This window comes from Chiloscyllium plagiosum, chromosome 30 (assembly GCF_004010195.1).
Source record: "Chiloscyllium plagiosum isolate BGI_BamShark_2017 chromosome 30, ASM401019v2, whole genome shotgun sequence".
Taxonomy (NCBI): domain Eukaryota; kingdom Metazoa; phylum Chordata; class Chondrichthyes; order Orectolobiformes; family Hemiscylliidae; genus Chiloscyllium; species Chiloscyllium plagiosum.
The window spans coordinates 30,921,371-30,939,447 of NC_057739.1; the positions used below are offsets into that span (position 1 = coordinate 30,921,371).

General features: G+C 41.6%; 1 protein-coding gene across 4 annotated transcripts in view; it reads left to right on the forward strand.

Annotated features, from left to right (window-relative positions):
- The window catches only part of LOC122564867 (ras-specific guanine nucleotide-releasing factor RalGPS1-like), a 706,864-nt gene that overhangs the window by 187,600 nt on the left and 501,187 nt on the right, over positions 1-18,077 (forward strand). For all 4 annotated transcript variants that reach the window (XM_043720237.1, XM_043720241.1, XM_043720239.1 and 1 more), the window contains one exon: positions 16,822-16,905. In XM_043720237.1, coding sequence (XP_043576172.1) covers positions 16,822-16,905 — 84 coding nt within the window. The remainder of the gene's footprint in view (positions 1-16,821; positions 16,906-18,077) is intronic.

Below are 18,077 nucleotides of genomic sequence, written 5' to 3' on the forward strand. Positions count from 1 at the left end.
AGATCCTGTTGTAATCTGAGGTAACCCTCTTCGCTGTCCATTACACCTCCAATTTTGGTGTCATCTGCAAACTTACTAACTGTACCTCTTATGCTCGCATCCAAATCATCTATATAAATGACAAAAAGTAGAGGACCCAGCAACAATCCTTGTGGCGCTCCACTGGTCACAGGCCTCCAGTCTGAATAGCAACCCTCCACCACCGCCCTCTGACTTCTATCTTTGAGCCAGTTCTGTATCCAAATGGCTAGTTCTCCCCGTATTCCATGAGATCTAACCTTGCTAATCAAACGCCTTACTGAAGTCCATATAGATCACATCTACTGCTCTGCCCTTATCAATCCTCTTTGTTACTTCCTCAAAAAACTCAATCAAGTTTGTGAGACATGATTTCCCATGCACAAAGCCATGTTGACTATCCCTAATCAGTCCTTGCCTTTCTAAATACACACACATCCTGTCCCTCAGGATTCCCTCCAACAACTTGCCCACCACCGAGGTCAGGCTCACTGATCTATAGTTCCCTGGCTTGTCCTTACGACCCTTCTTAAACAGTGGCACCATGTTAGCTAACTTCTGGCACCTCACCTGTGACTATCGATGATACAAATATCTCAGCAAGAGGCACAGCAATCACTTCTCTAGCTTCCCACAGAATCCTAGGGTACACCTGATCAGGTCCTGGTGGATTTATCCACCTTTACCCATTTCAAGACATCCAGCACTTCCTCCTTTGTAATATGGACATTTTGCAAGATGTCACCATCTATTTCCCTACAGTCTATATATTGCATATCCTTTTCCACAGTAAATACTGATGCAAATTACTCATTTAGTATCTCCCCCATTTTCTGCAGCTCCACGTAAAGGCCGCCTTGCTGATCTTTGAAGTGCCCTATTCTCTCTCGAGTTACCCTTTTGTCCTTTAATATATTTGTAAAAACCCTTTGGATTCTCCTTAATTCTATTTGCCAAAGCTATCTCATGTCCCCATTTTGCCCTCCTGATTTCCCTCTTAAGGATACTCCTACTTCCTTTATACTCTACTAAGGATTCACTCGATCTATCCTGTCTATACCTGACATATGCTTCCTTCTTTTTCTTAATCAAACCCTCAATTTCTTTAGTCATCCAGGCCCCCAATCAGCTTTTGAAAGTACTTGCCTAATTCTGTCAAAATTGGCCTTTCTCCAATTTAGAACTTCAACTTTTAGATCTGGTCTATCCTTTTCCATCATTATTTTAAATCTAATAGAATTATGGTTGCTGGCCCCAAAGTGCTCTCCCACTGACACCTCAGTCACCTGCCCTGCATTATTTCCCAAGAGAAGGTCAAGTTTTGCACCTTCCACATAGATACACATACTGAATCAGAAAATTATCTTGTACACACTTCACAAATTCCTCCCCATCTAAACCCTTAACAGTATGGCAGTCCCAGTGTATGTTTGGGAAGTTAAAATCCCCTACCATAACCACCCTATTTGTTTCATCAACGCAAATTTGCTGTAACACGATTGAAAAATTGGGGACACTGTTTCCACAGTGCAAAGTTTTAAAACGTGTGTTGGCTGTTACGTGATTACAGCGCCAACACTTTAACCGCTGTTCCTAAGGAGCGATTTTTCTATAATGTGGGGCTGCACAAGAACTCAACCATCGTGTTACAGAAGAACTGACTGTATCGAGAATGAAACATAGTTTCCTCAATGGTTCTGATTAAAGCACAATGTCCGCAGGCTGGTATTCCAATCCCTTTGATATAAAGTCAAGGTTTCCTCAGCCTTTCTGATTACTACTTTTCTCATGTTCACATGGTGCACTGCCTTGCAGAAACTGCTGTAGGGCTTAGGTGCCCAAAGAGGTGGGTTTTATTGGTTGGGGTCTAGCTGCTGCTTGAGCTCCAGGAAATTGAGGTCACCTTACCTCTGGGCTCCTCCATCCACACGTTACCCTGACTGGAATTACTGTTACTCCTGAACTCCTGGTTGATTTAACCTACGTGAGGAAGTGTTCACGTGACTCCCTGATGAAGACCTGGTCTTAGGCAGAGATTCCAACTGTATCCCTGCGCGACAAACAAGTCTCCATAACCATGACCATTTCTATCTCGGGCTATGACAGGAAGTAAGGAAACTCTTGGGGATTAGCCAGAATTTCACAAAGTTTATTGGATTCAGGAGTTGCACTGTGGAATTGGAAAATCAGGAGCGAGGTATCAGCTGTTGACAAACGTATCAGTTTAACATCATTCATGGGGAAATTACTTGAATCTATCAGAGACATGAATCCCTTCTTGGGTAAAACTGAGACTTCTGCATGTAGGTGTTGTTAGGGTGAGAGGCAAGTTCTCATGCTGAGGCCCAAAGAGATGGTATGTCTTCCTCATTTTCAGGATCTTAAATCCATTATGATCCCCACCTGGACTTATAGATTAGTTTAAGTTCCCCTAGCTGCACCTAACTTCCTTTGTTCAATCTGTGATAGCTTTTGTCTGCATAACTGATCTGATCTGTTAGACAATTAACCCCCTCGTGTTGCTTTGTACCCCAAACACTCATTGTTGCTCATGTCAAATAGTGCCCATCATTTCCAAAAGAGACTCTGAGTGATATGGAGTTACAGAGCACCATTACTAATTGTCCTCCCTAGAAATACAGAGATGGGAGTAATCCATTAAGCCTCCTTAATCTCTGCTGCCATGTACTGAGATCATGTCTGATCTGTTTCCAAATGCCTTACACCCGTTTTGGCTCCGTATCCCGACGTATACTTCGTTTGCAGCTATTGACCTCATTAATTGAGCTGGTATCTACTGCTTTTTGTGGGAAGGAATTCCACACTTATGCCATCCTTTATACAAAGAAATGTTTCCTAATTTCTTTCCTGTATGGTTTGGCTCTGATCCTTATGGTATATCCGCAACAGAACTTCCAAATTACAAGGATAATGACCAGATTTTCTCATTTAGTTATGTAAATTTGATTGGAAAATGTCATTTTAGTTTTATAATACAGACAGTTTTATTCAAACCCAATGAATAACAGATGTTTCAGAAAGATGTAATTTTGCTTGCTCGCAGAGTAGTAGCTAGCCCAGGAGAGATCCAGAGAAAAAAATATTACACACAATCTTCACTGTCTAAGTGAAAAATTACCTGTAAAATTGTTTTAAGTAGAATTTCCTTGGACTGTTTACGATTGAATGAATGATTCGGGTTAGCCATATGCTTGCCGTTATTGGAAGATCAAACAAGCAGGCAAATTTAATTTAATATCATTAGAATTTAAATTACATGGTATGGATCAGCCCTTATCAATTGTAATGGTTTCTGACTCTTTTTTTCACTAGAACCAAAGCAGCCAGATGCTGGAATAGTCAGCTAACTTTTCCAATTCTCTGTGGATCAGAGGATTCAGGGCTCTGAGTTTATGAACATTCCAAAGTGCACACATCAATGTTGGATAATGTACAGATACATTGGTTGACTTTTATGTCTGCATAAAATATCAAAAAAATCTGTTTCCAGTCTAACTGTTCAGATATTATACAATTTTTTCATTCAGGATAAAGTACCTAGCCAATAATAATCTGGGTTTTACTGCAATGTTGTTTCTTACTTTAGAATGTGTTGCTGTTGTGCAAATATCACCAATGAATCATTTATCTACACAGAAACATCCAATAAAATTAATTACATGCAAAGTAATAAATGTCATCAAGCTATCACAATGCAACAACGTGGCTGGCAGTTTGAGACAGCTTTATAAACTGCATGAACTACGTCTGATAAGTTTCAGCAGTCATTTGAACTATCCAAAAGATTACTCTGTCTCTCCTGAGACTGCAGTCAATCTCCAAAGGACAGTTTGGATAATCTGCTTCAAGACATCTGCCAGTAACCCTAGAATGGCATAGGCATTTGCAAAGTTGAGCGCAGCAAGTTAAACTTGAGTCATAACTAAATAATCATTAGTCCTATCCACTCACCTTCTGTTTTACAAAGGTAAGCCTCCAGCTTAATTACAAACGTACTCATTTCATCATTGAGAAATTCTTCTGTTCTGTAGTTTGTCCAGAGAGTACTTTGATTTGCCCATACAACAAAAGCTTTCGCTGATTTTCGGAACAGTCAATGATATTCATTACATGCAAAAACCCTTCTCTCTTCTCACTTGTAGTTCAAGTCACTGATTTCTTAGATATTGTTTCGCATTTGTGAACAATTTACAAGACGTTGTTTAAGCTTAGTATATTTGAACAATATGGCAAATGTTTCAAAGAAACCATGCAGTCATGAAGCATAAAATTCTCCCTGTCTCTTTAATATCACCAGCACATACCACGATTGATAAGAATCAAATTTCTTATTTCATGATCCTTTCTTCCCCCAAAGTTAACTCTTTGCACATTTTGGAGAAAGGACTGCAGATGCTGAAGATCAGAGCTGAAAAATGTGTTGCTGGAAAAGCGCAGCAGGTCAGGCAGCATCCAAGGAGCAGGAGAATCAACGTTTCGGGCATAAGCTCTTCTTCAGGAAAGAAGGGCTTATGCCCGAAACGTCGATTCTCCTGCTCCTTGGATGCTGCCGGACCTGCTGCGCTTTTCCAGCAACACATTTTTCAGCTCTCAATAGTGAAAGCACTCAGCTTCAAATTACAGGGTTTAAACTCTGCAATTAACCTCCAATTCATCATTTGCAGAGGCTTGAATATTATGGTTTGGGCAAATGAACATCTGTTTAAAATAGCAAGGGTTGGGGGCTCAAATGTGGGAATAGTTCGGAGTTATTTACAGAATGCCATGATATTTTCTTCATATAAGTGTATAGAAAACAAATGTCTTATAGCTATAATCTACGGTCTGGTGAAATTTAAGTTTAACTGTATCATGTAGAATGGGAAATCCAATTAAATCAATTTAAATCCAAAGGAAAAAAATGTAACAGAATTCTAAGCAGTATTAAATCAGAGCCAATGAGTCATTAGATTAAGGCAAAATAAATTTAAGTAGTTCTAATTCCACTAAAGGGTCAAATCTGGTTTGGGCATCTGTTCCTACTTGGAAAATAATGAAACAGAATATCATGAGCAAATTTGAGTATCTAAATTGAAATAATCTAATCAATATCAGTCAACCTGGTTTAGAACGGAAAACTCCCACAGGTTGAAACTCCCCAAGGTCTTTGAGGAAGTAACATGCCTAGTGGAAAGTTGTAATCCATATATACTGTACTTAGATTGAGAAAAAATATCTTTGACAGAGTTCCCTGTGAAAGGTGTATTGAAGTTGAATGTGGTGAGAGTTTGAACTAAATCTGGCTGTGAAGGAGCTTGTCAGGGGAATTAGTTTAAGGTTTGGTTACTGACTGGAGTGTTACAGACATGGATGACAGGGTTCTCATGTTCCTAATCTAGGTAGGTTACATTACTGGGCAACCACAAAAAGATATTTTATGCAGTCACATCAATGACCTACCTCACCTTCTCGACATTAACACACTCATTGCCTTTCGTGCCTTACACCTCAATGCAGAGAGCAAGACACAGTAAATGGAATGACTGGAATCCTACTCTCCCTGTAAACTGGAGCTAGTTGATGTTTGCAGACCTGCCAAAAAAAATCAAAGCAGTCTGATCTAACTTCAGACTATTTCTGATTTAGCAAACAGATCAAATGGAAGCGCATGTACAGAAAACATATTGTGTATTGATTGTTTTGTGGTTGAATTGCTGCATTTTGAGGGAAGTGTAAATATGTGGTTTGTTAAGCTGCTTTTTTTTTAAACTGTGATGAGGTGGAATGGTTTTCATATAATTTCCTTAGCAGTTTTCTCACCAGTTTCTCTTTCTAAAGCTTGTTCTAGAATCATGTATACATTACCCTGGTTACATAATGTTAATCGAAGCAGCAACTCTAATCACAGACCACCTGAAATCACAATTTTCTGACAAAATTTTGCAAATAGTTTGGAATTGATGCAGGAGCTTGATTCTATGAGTCACGATTTTTTTTTCTGTTGTAATCGTAGACAAGTCTGAATACCTGATATAAAGTTGAATAGTACTATTGACTTGCTGATGGCAAGTGCAATTCAAACAAATCATTCTCTCCCCTTCAATGCAGAATGTTTTTGGTTTTCTTTCTGCTTTCTTTCCTCGTCTGCCCCTGGACCATTTGTAGCTCTTGCCTCAAATCACTGACTTGGTGTCTATATCGGTGGTACTGTTTAGTTTCTTTTGTCATATATAACCAGATATTCAGAGTATGATTGATTTTGCTGTCAGGCAACAATGTATATTTGCTTGTTGCATTAAGTTGGACTGTTGGCAATGCCATTTAAAAAAATTGCAATACAACTTCACCACAGATGAATACCACTGCTGAAGTAAAATATCAGGAAGCCCATTAGATGTGGACCAATCCAATTTATTTTAGCAATACTGGATTTGACTAACATTATAAACAGAAATCCAATAGACCACCAATATATTCTTGGACAAGGTTTATGATTACCATTGGACCGAAAGCAATAGATTTATAGTGCTACTATCTTTTTAACATTTCTCACAATTTCTGAGAAGTGTGTTTTGGCAATCAGTTCTGAAGCATTGCAAATGATTTTCTGACATTACCATTGGCTCAACGTGCGGACTGAACCACTTCAGTTATTTTATTGCTGCAGCTCTCTGAACAAGAGCAAAAATGCCACAACTGCAATATTAGGGTGAAGATTATTTATGTTTCTAGCAGCAGGAGCGGTGTCGCAGTTGCTATAAATATCTAGATGCAAGTGTCACCATGAGACTGTCTCGCCAGGATTATTTCATTGGTGTGAAATAGCAATGCTAAGTCAGCTCGGCAAAAACAAAATTCAGTTTTAAAAATCCAGACCTCAGCAGAAAACCTTTCGTTCAATGTAGGATTTACTGCATGTTCTAGGTTGAGAGCAGTGCATGGAAGATCACATTTATTGGTCTGCTTTGCATGCTCTGAGAAGGTGGCAATGGATTCGTCCCTGCAGTGATAAAATTCCAATGACTGCTACAGGGAATTCCAGTTTTTTGAAACAGCAATGAAGTACAGTGAATGATGTGTTGTTAATGTCAAACAGCTGCCACAACAGGCATATATAATCAATCATATGTGTGTTTCCTGTGACTTAAGAAACTTCAATGGGTTTTTTGCAAGAACTTATTTCCTACTATAAATGCATTGTTCTTTAAACTGCGTCACTTTTGGTTCTCAACTGGCTTTCAGTACATCAGATTTGAGACTCCTTTTGGCAATGTCAACATTGTGCTTAGATACCAGGACACCTGATAAGAAGAATCAGCAACTATCTGTGAACCTATGCATGACCCATATTTTAGGTTCAAATCCAGTGGATTGTTTTCATATATGTTTTGGTGCTCGCAGTATGCTCCAACTCGACATCTGTTTACAAGAATCGTTTTGTGGTTTGTTTCGTCTTCTGTTACTAAGTTAATTAATTTCTCTATTCTCTGCTTGAAACAGTTCCACTGTTTGTCCTCCTTAAAGCAAGGTGCATGCAATGTCCAGTATGGCCTGTGCATGCCATGGTCATTGATTGTTACATTAAATGGATCCATTGTCCTACTTGCACTGGGTAATATAGTGATGGCCACATCCATCACAGTCAAAGGGTGTTATATTATTCCCAACATTTTCTAGGTGTTATTGTCATTTGTAATAGAACATAGAAAAGTACAGCACAGAACAGGCCCTTTGGCCCACGATGTTGTGCCAAGATTTAATCCTAATGTCAAATATAGTAACTTAACCTACGCACCCCTCGACTCACCATGTGCATGTCCAGCAGTTGCTTAAATGTCCCCAATGACTCTGCTTCCACCACCACAGCTGGCAACGCATTCCATGCATTCACCACTCTCTGCGTAAAGAACCTACCTCTGATGTCTCCTTTATACCTTCCTCCTAATATCTTCAAACTATGACTTCTCGTACCAGTCAGTCCTGCCCTGGGGAAAAGTCTCTGGCTGTTGACTCTATGTATTCCTCTCATTATTTTGTACATCTCGATCAGGGCTCCTCTCCTCCTCCTTCGTTCCAGAGAGAAAAATCCGAGCTTATTCAATCTTTCTTCATAAAGCAAGCCCTCCTGTCCAGGCAGCATCCTGGTAAATCTTCTTTGCACCCTCTCCAAAGCCTCTGTATCTTTCCTATAGTAGGGCGACCAGAACTAGACACAATATTCCAAGTGTGGTATCACAAGGGACTTGTAGAGCTGCAGCAAAACCTCGCAGCTCTTAAACTCGATCCCCCTGTTAATGAAAGCCAAAACACCGCATGCTTTCTTAACAATCCTATCCACTTGGGTGGCAACTTTGAGGGATCTATGTACTTGCACACCCAGGTCCCTCTGTCCCTCCACACTACCAAGAATCCTGTCCTTAATCCTATATTCAGCATACGAGTTCAACCTTCCAAAATGCATCACTTCAAATTTATCCAGGTTGAACTCCATCTGCCATTTCTCAGCCCAGCTCTGCATCTTGTCTATGTCGCGCTGCAGCCTGTAGTAGCCCTCTATAGTATCGACGATACCTCCAACCTTAGTGTCATCTGCAAATTTACTAACCCACCCCTCAACCTCCTCATCCAAGTCATTTATAAAAATTACAAAGAGCAGAGGCCCAAGAACAGAGCCCTGTGGGACCCCACTCAACACTGACCTCCAGGCAGAATACTTTCCATCTACAACCACTCTCTTCTACTTTCCATCTACAACCTTCTGTCAGCCAGCCATTTCTGAATCCCAGATATGGAGGGGAGACCTCAAATCACCTCACCCCTCAAAAACAAATCTGTGGAATCTTCCTGGTGGTGCAGAGGTAGGTTTGAAGACAGGACCAGGAGGATATTGGGGTCAGTAGCCCAATGTGTTGCCTTTTCTTGACCCTCCCGGTGGTGGATCACCGACAGTAAAGCTTGTCCATTCAGCAGCAAGGGATTTGCAATTTGCAGGATTGAGCACCAACTTGTGGGCAGATTGGCGATATCACTGGGATATTCCTGAGGCAGTTAGGTCACGTGCTGAGGGTGAAACCCCAGAGGTGGTTTGCTGATGGGCTGCTTAATAGGGGAGGGGGATGGTGCTAAAGTCAACAAACCACTGCCTTGCTGGCAGGCCACACTCCGAAGGAGTTCCCTTCCATGGGGGCTAGCCTGGAAACCATGGCAACAGCGCATTTTTTTTTTAAACATTGAGACCGATTTCGAATTGTGCTTGAAGATGTAGGTACCCTCTAGATCACCTCCATTTGCTGCTGGGGAGCTGCTGTCCTCCCAAGACTCTAGAGCCCCTTTTGGTTTTCTCCTAACGTGGAGATTGCTTTATGGGAAGATCTCTTAAGCGAACATCTGGGAACAGAGTGTGGGATAGGACCTTATAATTTCCCGGGTCCTGAATATCTCCACGGTTCATATGCCGGTACCCAGAGAGGGCTGGCACAGGCAACCTACCTGAATAAGCAAGCTCTGCCTCTAACTGATAGAAGGAGCTTCACTGTTTAATTATTCAATCTACGCTGATCTATTCTAGTTACGGACTTGGGTGATCCACAGCACGTCACAGTGAACCAGTTTGAATGGTCTCAAAGGTCAACTGAATAGATCCAGTGTGGGTTCTGTAAGCTGTTAAAATAATAACAGCTGGTGGTAAACTGCAAGTGTTGGGAATTCTTTGTAATGGATATTTTGCTACTATATATTGACAAGGTTTCTGGAAAAGATTCAACTTTTGATAATTTTAGGAAGTAAGTAGCGAATAATTAAGCACCCAAGATGCAGGAGAGTTACATGTTTTTTTTTGGGGAGCAGTGCAAATTTTTTGTTTCAAGTATAATTTTTCATCGAGTATGGGTGCCATTGTTGTGGGTTTGGAGTCATATGTATGGGTGAGGATGGCAGATTTCCTCCCTTAAAGGCCACGGTTGGACTAGATGGATTTTTCCAATAATCAATCATAGTTTCATGGCCACTATTACAGAGACGAGCTTTCAGTTCCAGATATTTTTACATCAGGTGGTATGCTATTTGCATGCTGTTGGTGTGTGTGGAAAGCGTAATGAAATAGGTTAGATTTGAACAATGGGGAAACATGGCAGATGACTTTGTGCGTAGCGAGTTCCCACAAACAATGAATGAATGACTAGATGATATATTTTGGTGTTTAGTTGAAGAGATATCTAAGCCGGACATGGAAGGAATGTAGAGATGCGTTATTTTTGAGTGTACAAAGGGTAGTTATTGATATTATCTCAGATTTGATGGTGAAGCTGCCTGCACTCACTATAATTCCACTATGACACCGACAGCAACTTCTGCTGTCACATGTGCAGTTCCAAGTGAAACTTCAGAGCTCACTGCCTCTGCTGGTCTGCTACCACAAGGGTGCACTGTTGATGTGCTGACAGCTGGGAATCAATTGAAATCCGAGATTTGGTGTAAACTTGCATTTTTATGCTACAAGTCTCATGGTAAAACCCCTTGAAAAGTTCAGTGAGGTATAACTTGTTCATTGACTGCATGGAAAATGATAATTACAACTGAACGATCCCCTTGACCCGACAAACTAATTCTGTAATCTCTCCATTCCATGCATCAATTTTATTTTTGTTTTGCTAATGATGTTTCAGCTGCTGGTTTCATACCACCTTTTGTCCGTTTGTTTTCTGTTAAAACAAAAATTATGAAATGTGCATAACAAAATGCATTTATTAGTTTCTGGCTTCCTATCTTTGGTAATTTTTCAGTGTGATTCTAACTGAATCTGAAGGCGTTAATACTCATGTTGCATTGGCACTACCTGTTCTGTTGATGTCATGCAAGTGGCAACCTAACAAAACTACAGAATTACATTAACCGGCACCTATGGACTAGGAGTGTGCCAATTGAACAAATATTCCAGTTAATAGCGGTCCACATAATCAATGTAAAAACACACACTAAGTCATAGAAACATATAACAGTGATGTGTAAATCCCTGCTTTGCTTCATTTATAGCATAAATCAATTAAAAATTATGTAACTTTGGCCTTAAATAAAACTTAACAACAAAGAGCCTTCTCACTTGCACCCTCCACTGACTACTCGGACATTGTAGAGATTGCAATAATACAGTAAACCTGTGGGATTTCTGGTGTATACCTTTTGCCAGTTTATCGAGAATGCTGATCCATAAGGTGCTGGTGAAAAGCAAGTTTGCTGATATAAAATTGAGAGGCATGGACAGGATGGATAGTTGGAGTCTTTTTTTTTTCCCCAGAATGGAAGTTTCAGTTACTGGGGGACATAGGTTTAAAGTGAGTTGGTAAATTGGATACAAAATTGGCTCAGGCATCGAAGACAGAAGGGGGTTGTGAAGAGATGGTTTTCTGACTGAATGTCTGCGACCAGTGGTTTTCCACAAGGTTCAGTGCTGGGACCGGAGTTGTTTGAAATTTGTCTAAATGATCTGGATGAAAATGTCTGATTAGTAAGCTTGCAGATGACACAAAAGTTAGTGGAGTTATGGACACGGAGGAAGGTTGTCAAACTGAGACCTAAGAGGATGCTTCCTCTGGGCCTGAGACCTCCTGCCTTCCGACGCTGAGGAGGTGGTTTCTGCCTGAGCCAACCATTTCACTGCGGAGGTGGTGGAGGTTCCAGTGGTGCCTGCAATGGAAAAGAGGGAGAAGGCATTCCAGCCAGTGGTTAGGGATGGTGCATGATGAATGAGACTGACGGCAGAGACTGACTGAATGAAGAATGAAGAGACATGGATATCTCAACATCCCCCAGGGAAGTGGGGGCCAGGATTCTGTCCTCCTGGTGGCTAAGGAGATCAATGTTGAGCACCTCTCTACCCATCTAGGCCCTTCCTGCCCTGTGGTGGGTTGTCTTCCCCTGGGATGAGAGGTGGAGAGGAACAGAGTGAGCTGACAATGGGTGGCCTGGCTGTTAGTGCTGGTGCAAGAGGAGGGGAAAGCTGGTGAAATGTCCCGAGGCAGTGGGTAGACAGTGCAGAGTGCATGCAGGATGGTGTGGGAGGCTGGTGGCAGGGGCTGGTGGTGACAGCAAGTGAGGGGAGATGTTGCATTAAACAGTGAGAGTGGCAGAGCACGAGCCTGACTGGGAGCTGGGTGCAGGGTTGCAGATAGAGGAGTGTGGTACCTACACAGGTAGAGCAGAGAAGGTCATTGGCATTCTTATGGCACTGTTGGCCGTTCCTCCAACTGCAGTGACCACATTTGACCTGGATCTGGGGAGACATGGACTCCTCCATGAAGAGGATCGCCCTCCTTTGTACCACACCCTCCATTAGGACCTCCAGGGCCCTGTTGGAGAAGTGTGGCACCATCCTCCCCTTCCCTGACTTGTTCAGATTCTGTCTGTCAACGAGCAGGACAGCTTTGGAATGCCAGTGCTCATTCGAGTGCACGGTGGCTTGTAATTATGGTGTTGGTGCTAGAAATTCTGGACTTTGGTCAGATACCTAGGAAGTGCAATGTAATGCACCTGGTAAAATGGGGTAAAATCTGACAGAAGGGATACTAACTGGGTAGGGTAGGTTATAAATGAGCCATGTTTGAGAGGATCTGGTGAGAAATCTTGCTGGGCTTCACAACGAGAGCCCCTCAAAATATCTCTATACATGTTGCACTTAGCTAGAAAAGTATAAAAATCAGACCAGTGTTACTCTTCTAATTTGTCAGGAACACCTTGTTTGAGACAAGAGACTCTTCTAGTTCGATCCCCTCATGGGTTGTCCTCTCCCATTTTGAATCAAAATGACTTTAGACCAGTCCAAAAAAAAAAGAGCTTAGTGGCAGCTATCTACCCAACCACATGTTGGCAATGCTTGACATTCCATGTTCATATGACTTTACAGATTGATAATAAATGCTAATGAAGTATATGCCTGTGAATGAATTTAAAAAGTGTTACTAAGAAACCAAAGTATTCTAAGAAAATGATCTAGTCTCCTTAGATCAGACAGATTTAGTCCACTGCTGATTGTTGTCTCCTTCAGGAGTAAGAAATGTTGCATCATCACGTTTGTGCTGAGTTTCTGGGGCCAAGTTTGCAACTGGTTAGAATTTCTAGGTGAGCAATGAAATTGCTAATGAAATTACTAAACTGGTGGTTTAGTGTTGGTCGATGTGGTTTCCGTTGTCCAACACTGACCTGATTACAAGTCTACAAAGCCACTTTGTCTTTGTTTCTTGCCAATTCCCTCTGAAAGAATAGCTGACCAAATAGCCTGAATGACTCAGTTAGGTGGCAAGAGCAGCATGGTGGCTCAGTGGCTAGCACTGCTGCCTCACAGTGCCAGGGATCTGGATTTGCCTCCCCCTTTGCAGTTTGTACATTCTCCCTAGTATCTACATGGGTTTCCTCCAGGTGCTCCAGTTTCCTCCCACATTCCAAAGTTTAGGTGGATTGGCCATGCTAAATTGCCAACACTGTCCAAGGATGTATGTGCTAGGTGGATTAACCATGGTAAATGCAGAGTTATGGGATGGAGTGGGATGCCCTTTGGAGGGTCAGTGTGGCCTGCGTCCACACTAGGAGTTGTATGACCCACACTAGAGCCTTCCTAATGGGAATGGGTGTGAGGTACTGAGACAAATCACTTCTTGTTTAAAATCTTCAGGTAAAGTAGTTTACGTTAGTGATAATTTCTATTTTTACTTAATGTTAAGCATCATGTAAATCTAATTCGTTTGAAACTTGGACAAAAACCTAGAGACGGCCTGTTTGTTTTGTCACAAGTTGCCAGCATTTTCTCTTTTGACGTCATTTTTTTCCTCTTGTCCCATATGTTGTGTTGCCATCTTTATTTTGAAGTCTTGTCTCATTTGCAACCCAAATTGCTTTAAGGGTGTTGCAAATGGTGAGAATGTAGGACCGAGCCAGTTTTCCATTTATTACATATTGCTGATTCTTATTAAATAACTGAAACAAGAATTGAGGAAACACAGTGCAAGAAATGAACTTAAATTTGATGGCAGGCATCCAAAGCAGTACCACGATTACCTCATTAGGATTGATATGAGATGCCAAGACTTAGATGATTATGGCAAGCGGTTAGGATTCATCTTTTCTTTTCTCAGAAAAGCATAAGACACATTTGAAATAGATCCTTAGGCAAAATAACTTTTTGTAAAGAAAAAACACTGGAAAAAGTCTGCAGTTCTTTTTGCCAAATTCTTAAGCCAAAAATAATGGGTTGAATTCTACAAGCCACCCACAAGTTTGAGGTGTAAACTGTGGTGATGTGCCATTGGTCCAGCAATGCCTTCCACACTTTTATGGGAGAATGGGCTTTCTGGTGGGTTACCTATCTGAAGCCCCTAAAGTGTGCTGTAAGCACCCAGTGAAGAGCCCCACCCGGTCACTGCTGTGCTATTATATATAGCCCCAGTTAGCTCAATTGGCTGGATGACTGGTTTGTGATGCAGAGTGTGACTCCCATGATATGGGTTCAATTCCCACACCGACTGAGGTTACCATGAAGGGCTCACTTTCTCAACTTCTCGTCCCTGCCTGAGGTGTGGTGACCCTCAGGTGAAACCAATCTTCTCTCTAATGAGAGAGTAGCCCAATGAGATTGGGCTTTACCTTTCTTAAAGATATTGGAGGGCTTTTGTAACACAGTTGTAGTGTCCCTGCCTTGGGGGCCAGAAAGCCCAGCTTCAAGTTCTGTCTGATTCAGCATTATGTTAGAACAGATTGCTTCAAGCTATCTATAATAGACAGTGGGGCAAGGCCAGCACCCAACATACAGCCTGGCATCTTTACTCTTGCAGGTGGCTGGTCATTGCAAACTTTTGGGGGAGGTGAGAGCAAAGATGTTTCCTTCTTGAAGTTTTCAACACACTCTCATGCATACACTGGGTCCTGTCATCCTGGCCCCAGCAAGGTCCCTAACTCACCTTAATGTCTAGAAGCATTGCTAGACTTCATCTTGTCCTATCTGCAGAACCAGAGGTGGCCACCACTCCTAGTTGGCACTGCCATTGAGCAGAGCTGTTAATATCTGAACAGCAGCTCCAAGTCAGGACTTCCTTTTGGAGGTGGACATAAGTATCACCTCATTCTCGTTACAGGACAGAATGGCACAGCAGTCATGTCCCTACCCTTGGACCAGGACACCTGCTCCAGATGTGTATAATAACATCTCTGAACAGTTTGGAAAATAGGTTTATAAAAGAAATTAAAGGACGGATGCCCCAAAAATTCAAGTGTGGCGTAACAGAGGTGGGCTCACTCCCGCTCTCATCTGATTGGACATTCTCCTCTGATGTTGAAATGTGATCAGAGAAGGAAGCCACAAAAATCAACTGACAGGCAATGATGAAAGAGTCTGTTGCCAATGTTGGAATTTGAAAGTGTCTGCTCTAGCATGGTATTCTTTGTTAGTGTAGTCAGGAGCTTTTTATATAACCACTTGTCTGTGAAAATAGACAGACTGTTGAGGAGCATTGTAAAACAATACTTTTAACTTTTTTGTTAAGGCATCTGACCCAGAAGGAATAAGCAATGGTGCAATGTAATGAAACAAAATAAACCAATCAAATTCTAATCTCAGCAGACAGGCACAGTTAAATATTCTTTTGATTGCTGAATGCCTGCTTTAATTGGACCAGTTTGTGGAGGTGAGCCGTGCTGCCAGGTCCCAGATGCACAACACATTGTTATCCATGGGATAAGCAACATCGCCCCAACTCCATATTTGAATGAGGCTTGCTTGAGCAACAACACAAGCTGTGATTTATACAACTAGAAAACCTGTCTCCCTCTGAATCATTTGCAAATGAGGACTAGCATTACCTCGAGATGAGCAATGAACAAAGGCTTGCAGTGAAGTTACTGAACCAACATTCCGTAATCTGGTGGGCAATGACCTTGTCCTCCTCAAATATCTCTATTTTGTCATTTACTTTTTCAGGATATTACAAGGAAATGTAGGAAGAGATTGTGGTAACCTCACTGGACTCGTAATCTAGAAGCCCAGGCTAATACCATGGTTGACATGGGTCTCAGTCCTACCCGGGCAGCTAGTGGTATTTAGATCAATGAACAAAACTGGAATATGAAGCTAGCCTCAGTAATGGTAATGATGGTAGTTGTTACCGATTGCTGTGAAAGCCTACTAGTTCCCTGGTATCCTTTAGGGAAAGAGATTTGCTGTCTATGTCCAGTCTGGCCTATATGTAGTCACAGCCATATCTGTTATTCTTAAATACCGCCTGACATGACTGAACAGGCCATTCAGTTCAAGGTCAGTTGGAGATGGCCTACAAATGCTGGCATCCACATTCCATGAAAGAATAATGGAAAAAAATGCCAAGCAATATGATTTAATTATCTCTCATATTATATAGCTAATCGGTTTAATTAAAGGGTTTTCCCACATGCTGATTAATGCAAGGAGAGGCAGTCTCGAGTAAATTGATTGAACATGTCTCCGCAGCTTTAAAAAAAAGACAAGTTATAAGAACATTGACATGCTTGATACCTGTAATTATCATAAATAGTAATCAATATATTGATAATAAGCCAAAAGAACATTCTGGAAATGTTACCTTTGATTTCTTGAACAAGCATGGTCTATAGTGTTTGCATGATTTGTAAATTTTTGTTTTGTCCCAGTTTAGGTAAAATTGACCAAACAATTTCACGATGGAAGTCAACACTGTAATTACAAATTAGTTGTCCTCTTGTTTTTACCTGAAATACTGATGCAATGTTTAAATCATTATCAATTCTGTTCAATTATTTAATTTCCAGGAGCTGACTAGCTGTGGATGGAATAAAAAAGACAAACATATCCTGGCACCAAATATTGTTGCCTTTACAAGACGGTTTAATCAGGTAAGTTCTGCAGAGTTGTGCATTAATTATGAAATATCAGTTCATTAGTTATAGTTTATTTGCTTTCCCTTTTTGCCTTTAGAAATCAGAGAGAATCTGGAAGAAGGTCAGACTCCTTGCTTTAAATATAAATATAAATATATTCATAGAATTCCTATTGTGTGGAAGCAGGCCATTCTGCCCATCAAGTATGCACCAACCCTATGAAGAGCATTCCAGCCAGACCCACCCCCTACCCGAGCCCTGCATTTCTCATAGCTAAACTACCTAGTTTGCACATCCCCCTGGATACAATGGGCAATTTAGCATGGCCAATCCTCAAAAGAGCTCAATGCAACTCCAATTCACAGTTTCATAGATAGCTAGAACAATACAGCACAGAACAGGCCCTTCGGCCCACGATATTGTGCCGAACATTTGTCCTAGCTTAAGCACCCATCCATGTACCTATCCAATTGCCGCTTAAAGGTCACCAATGATTCTGACTCTGCCACTCCCACAGGCAGCGTATTCCATGCCCCCACCACTCTCTGGGTAAAGAACCTACCCCTGACATCTCCCCTATACCTTCCACCCTTCACCTTAAATTTATGTCCCCTTGTAACACTCTGTTGTCCCCGGGGAAAAAGTTTCTGACTGTCTGCTCTATCTATTCCTCTAATAATCTTATAAACCTCTATCAAGTCACCCCTCATCCTTCACCGTTCCAAAGAGAAAAGGCCTAGCACACTCAACCTATCCTCGTCCGACCTATTCTCCATTCCAGGCAACATTCTGGTAAATCTTCTCTGCGCCCTCTCGAAGCTTCCACATCTTTCCTAAGGTGAGGCGACCAGAACTACACACAGTACTCCAAATGTGGCCTAACCAAGGTCCTGTACAGCTGCAACATCACTTCACGACTCTTGAATTCAATTCCTCTGCTAATGAACCCTAATACACCATAGGCCTTCTTACAAGCTCTATCCACCTGAGTGGCAACTTTCAAAGATCTATGAACATAGACCCCAAGATCCTTCTGCTCCTCCACCTTACTAAGAACCCTACCGTTAACCCTGTATTCCGCATTCTTATTTGTCCTTCCAAAATGGACAACCTCACACTTGACAGGGTTGAACCCCACCTGCCACTCCTCAGCCCAGCTCTGCATCAAATCTAAGTCCCTTTGCAGC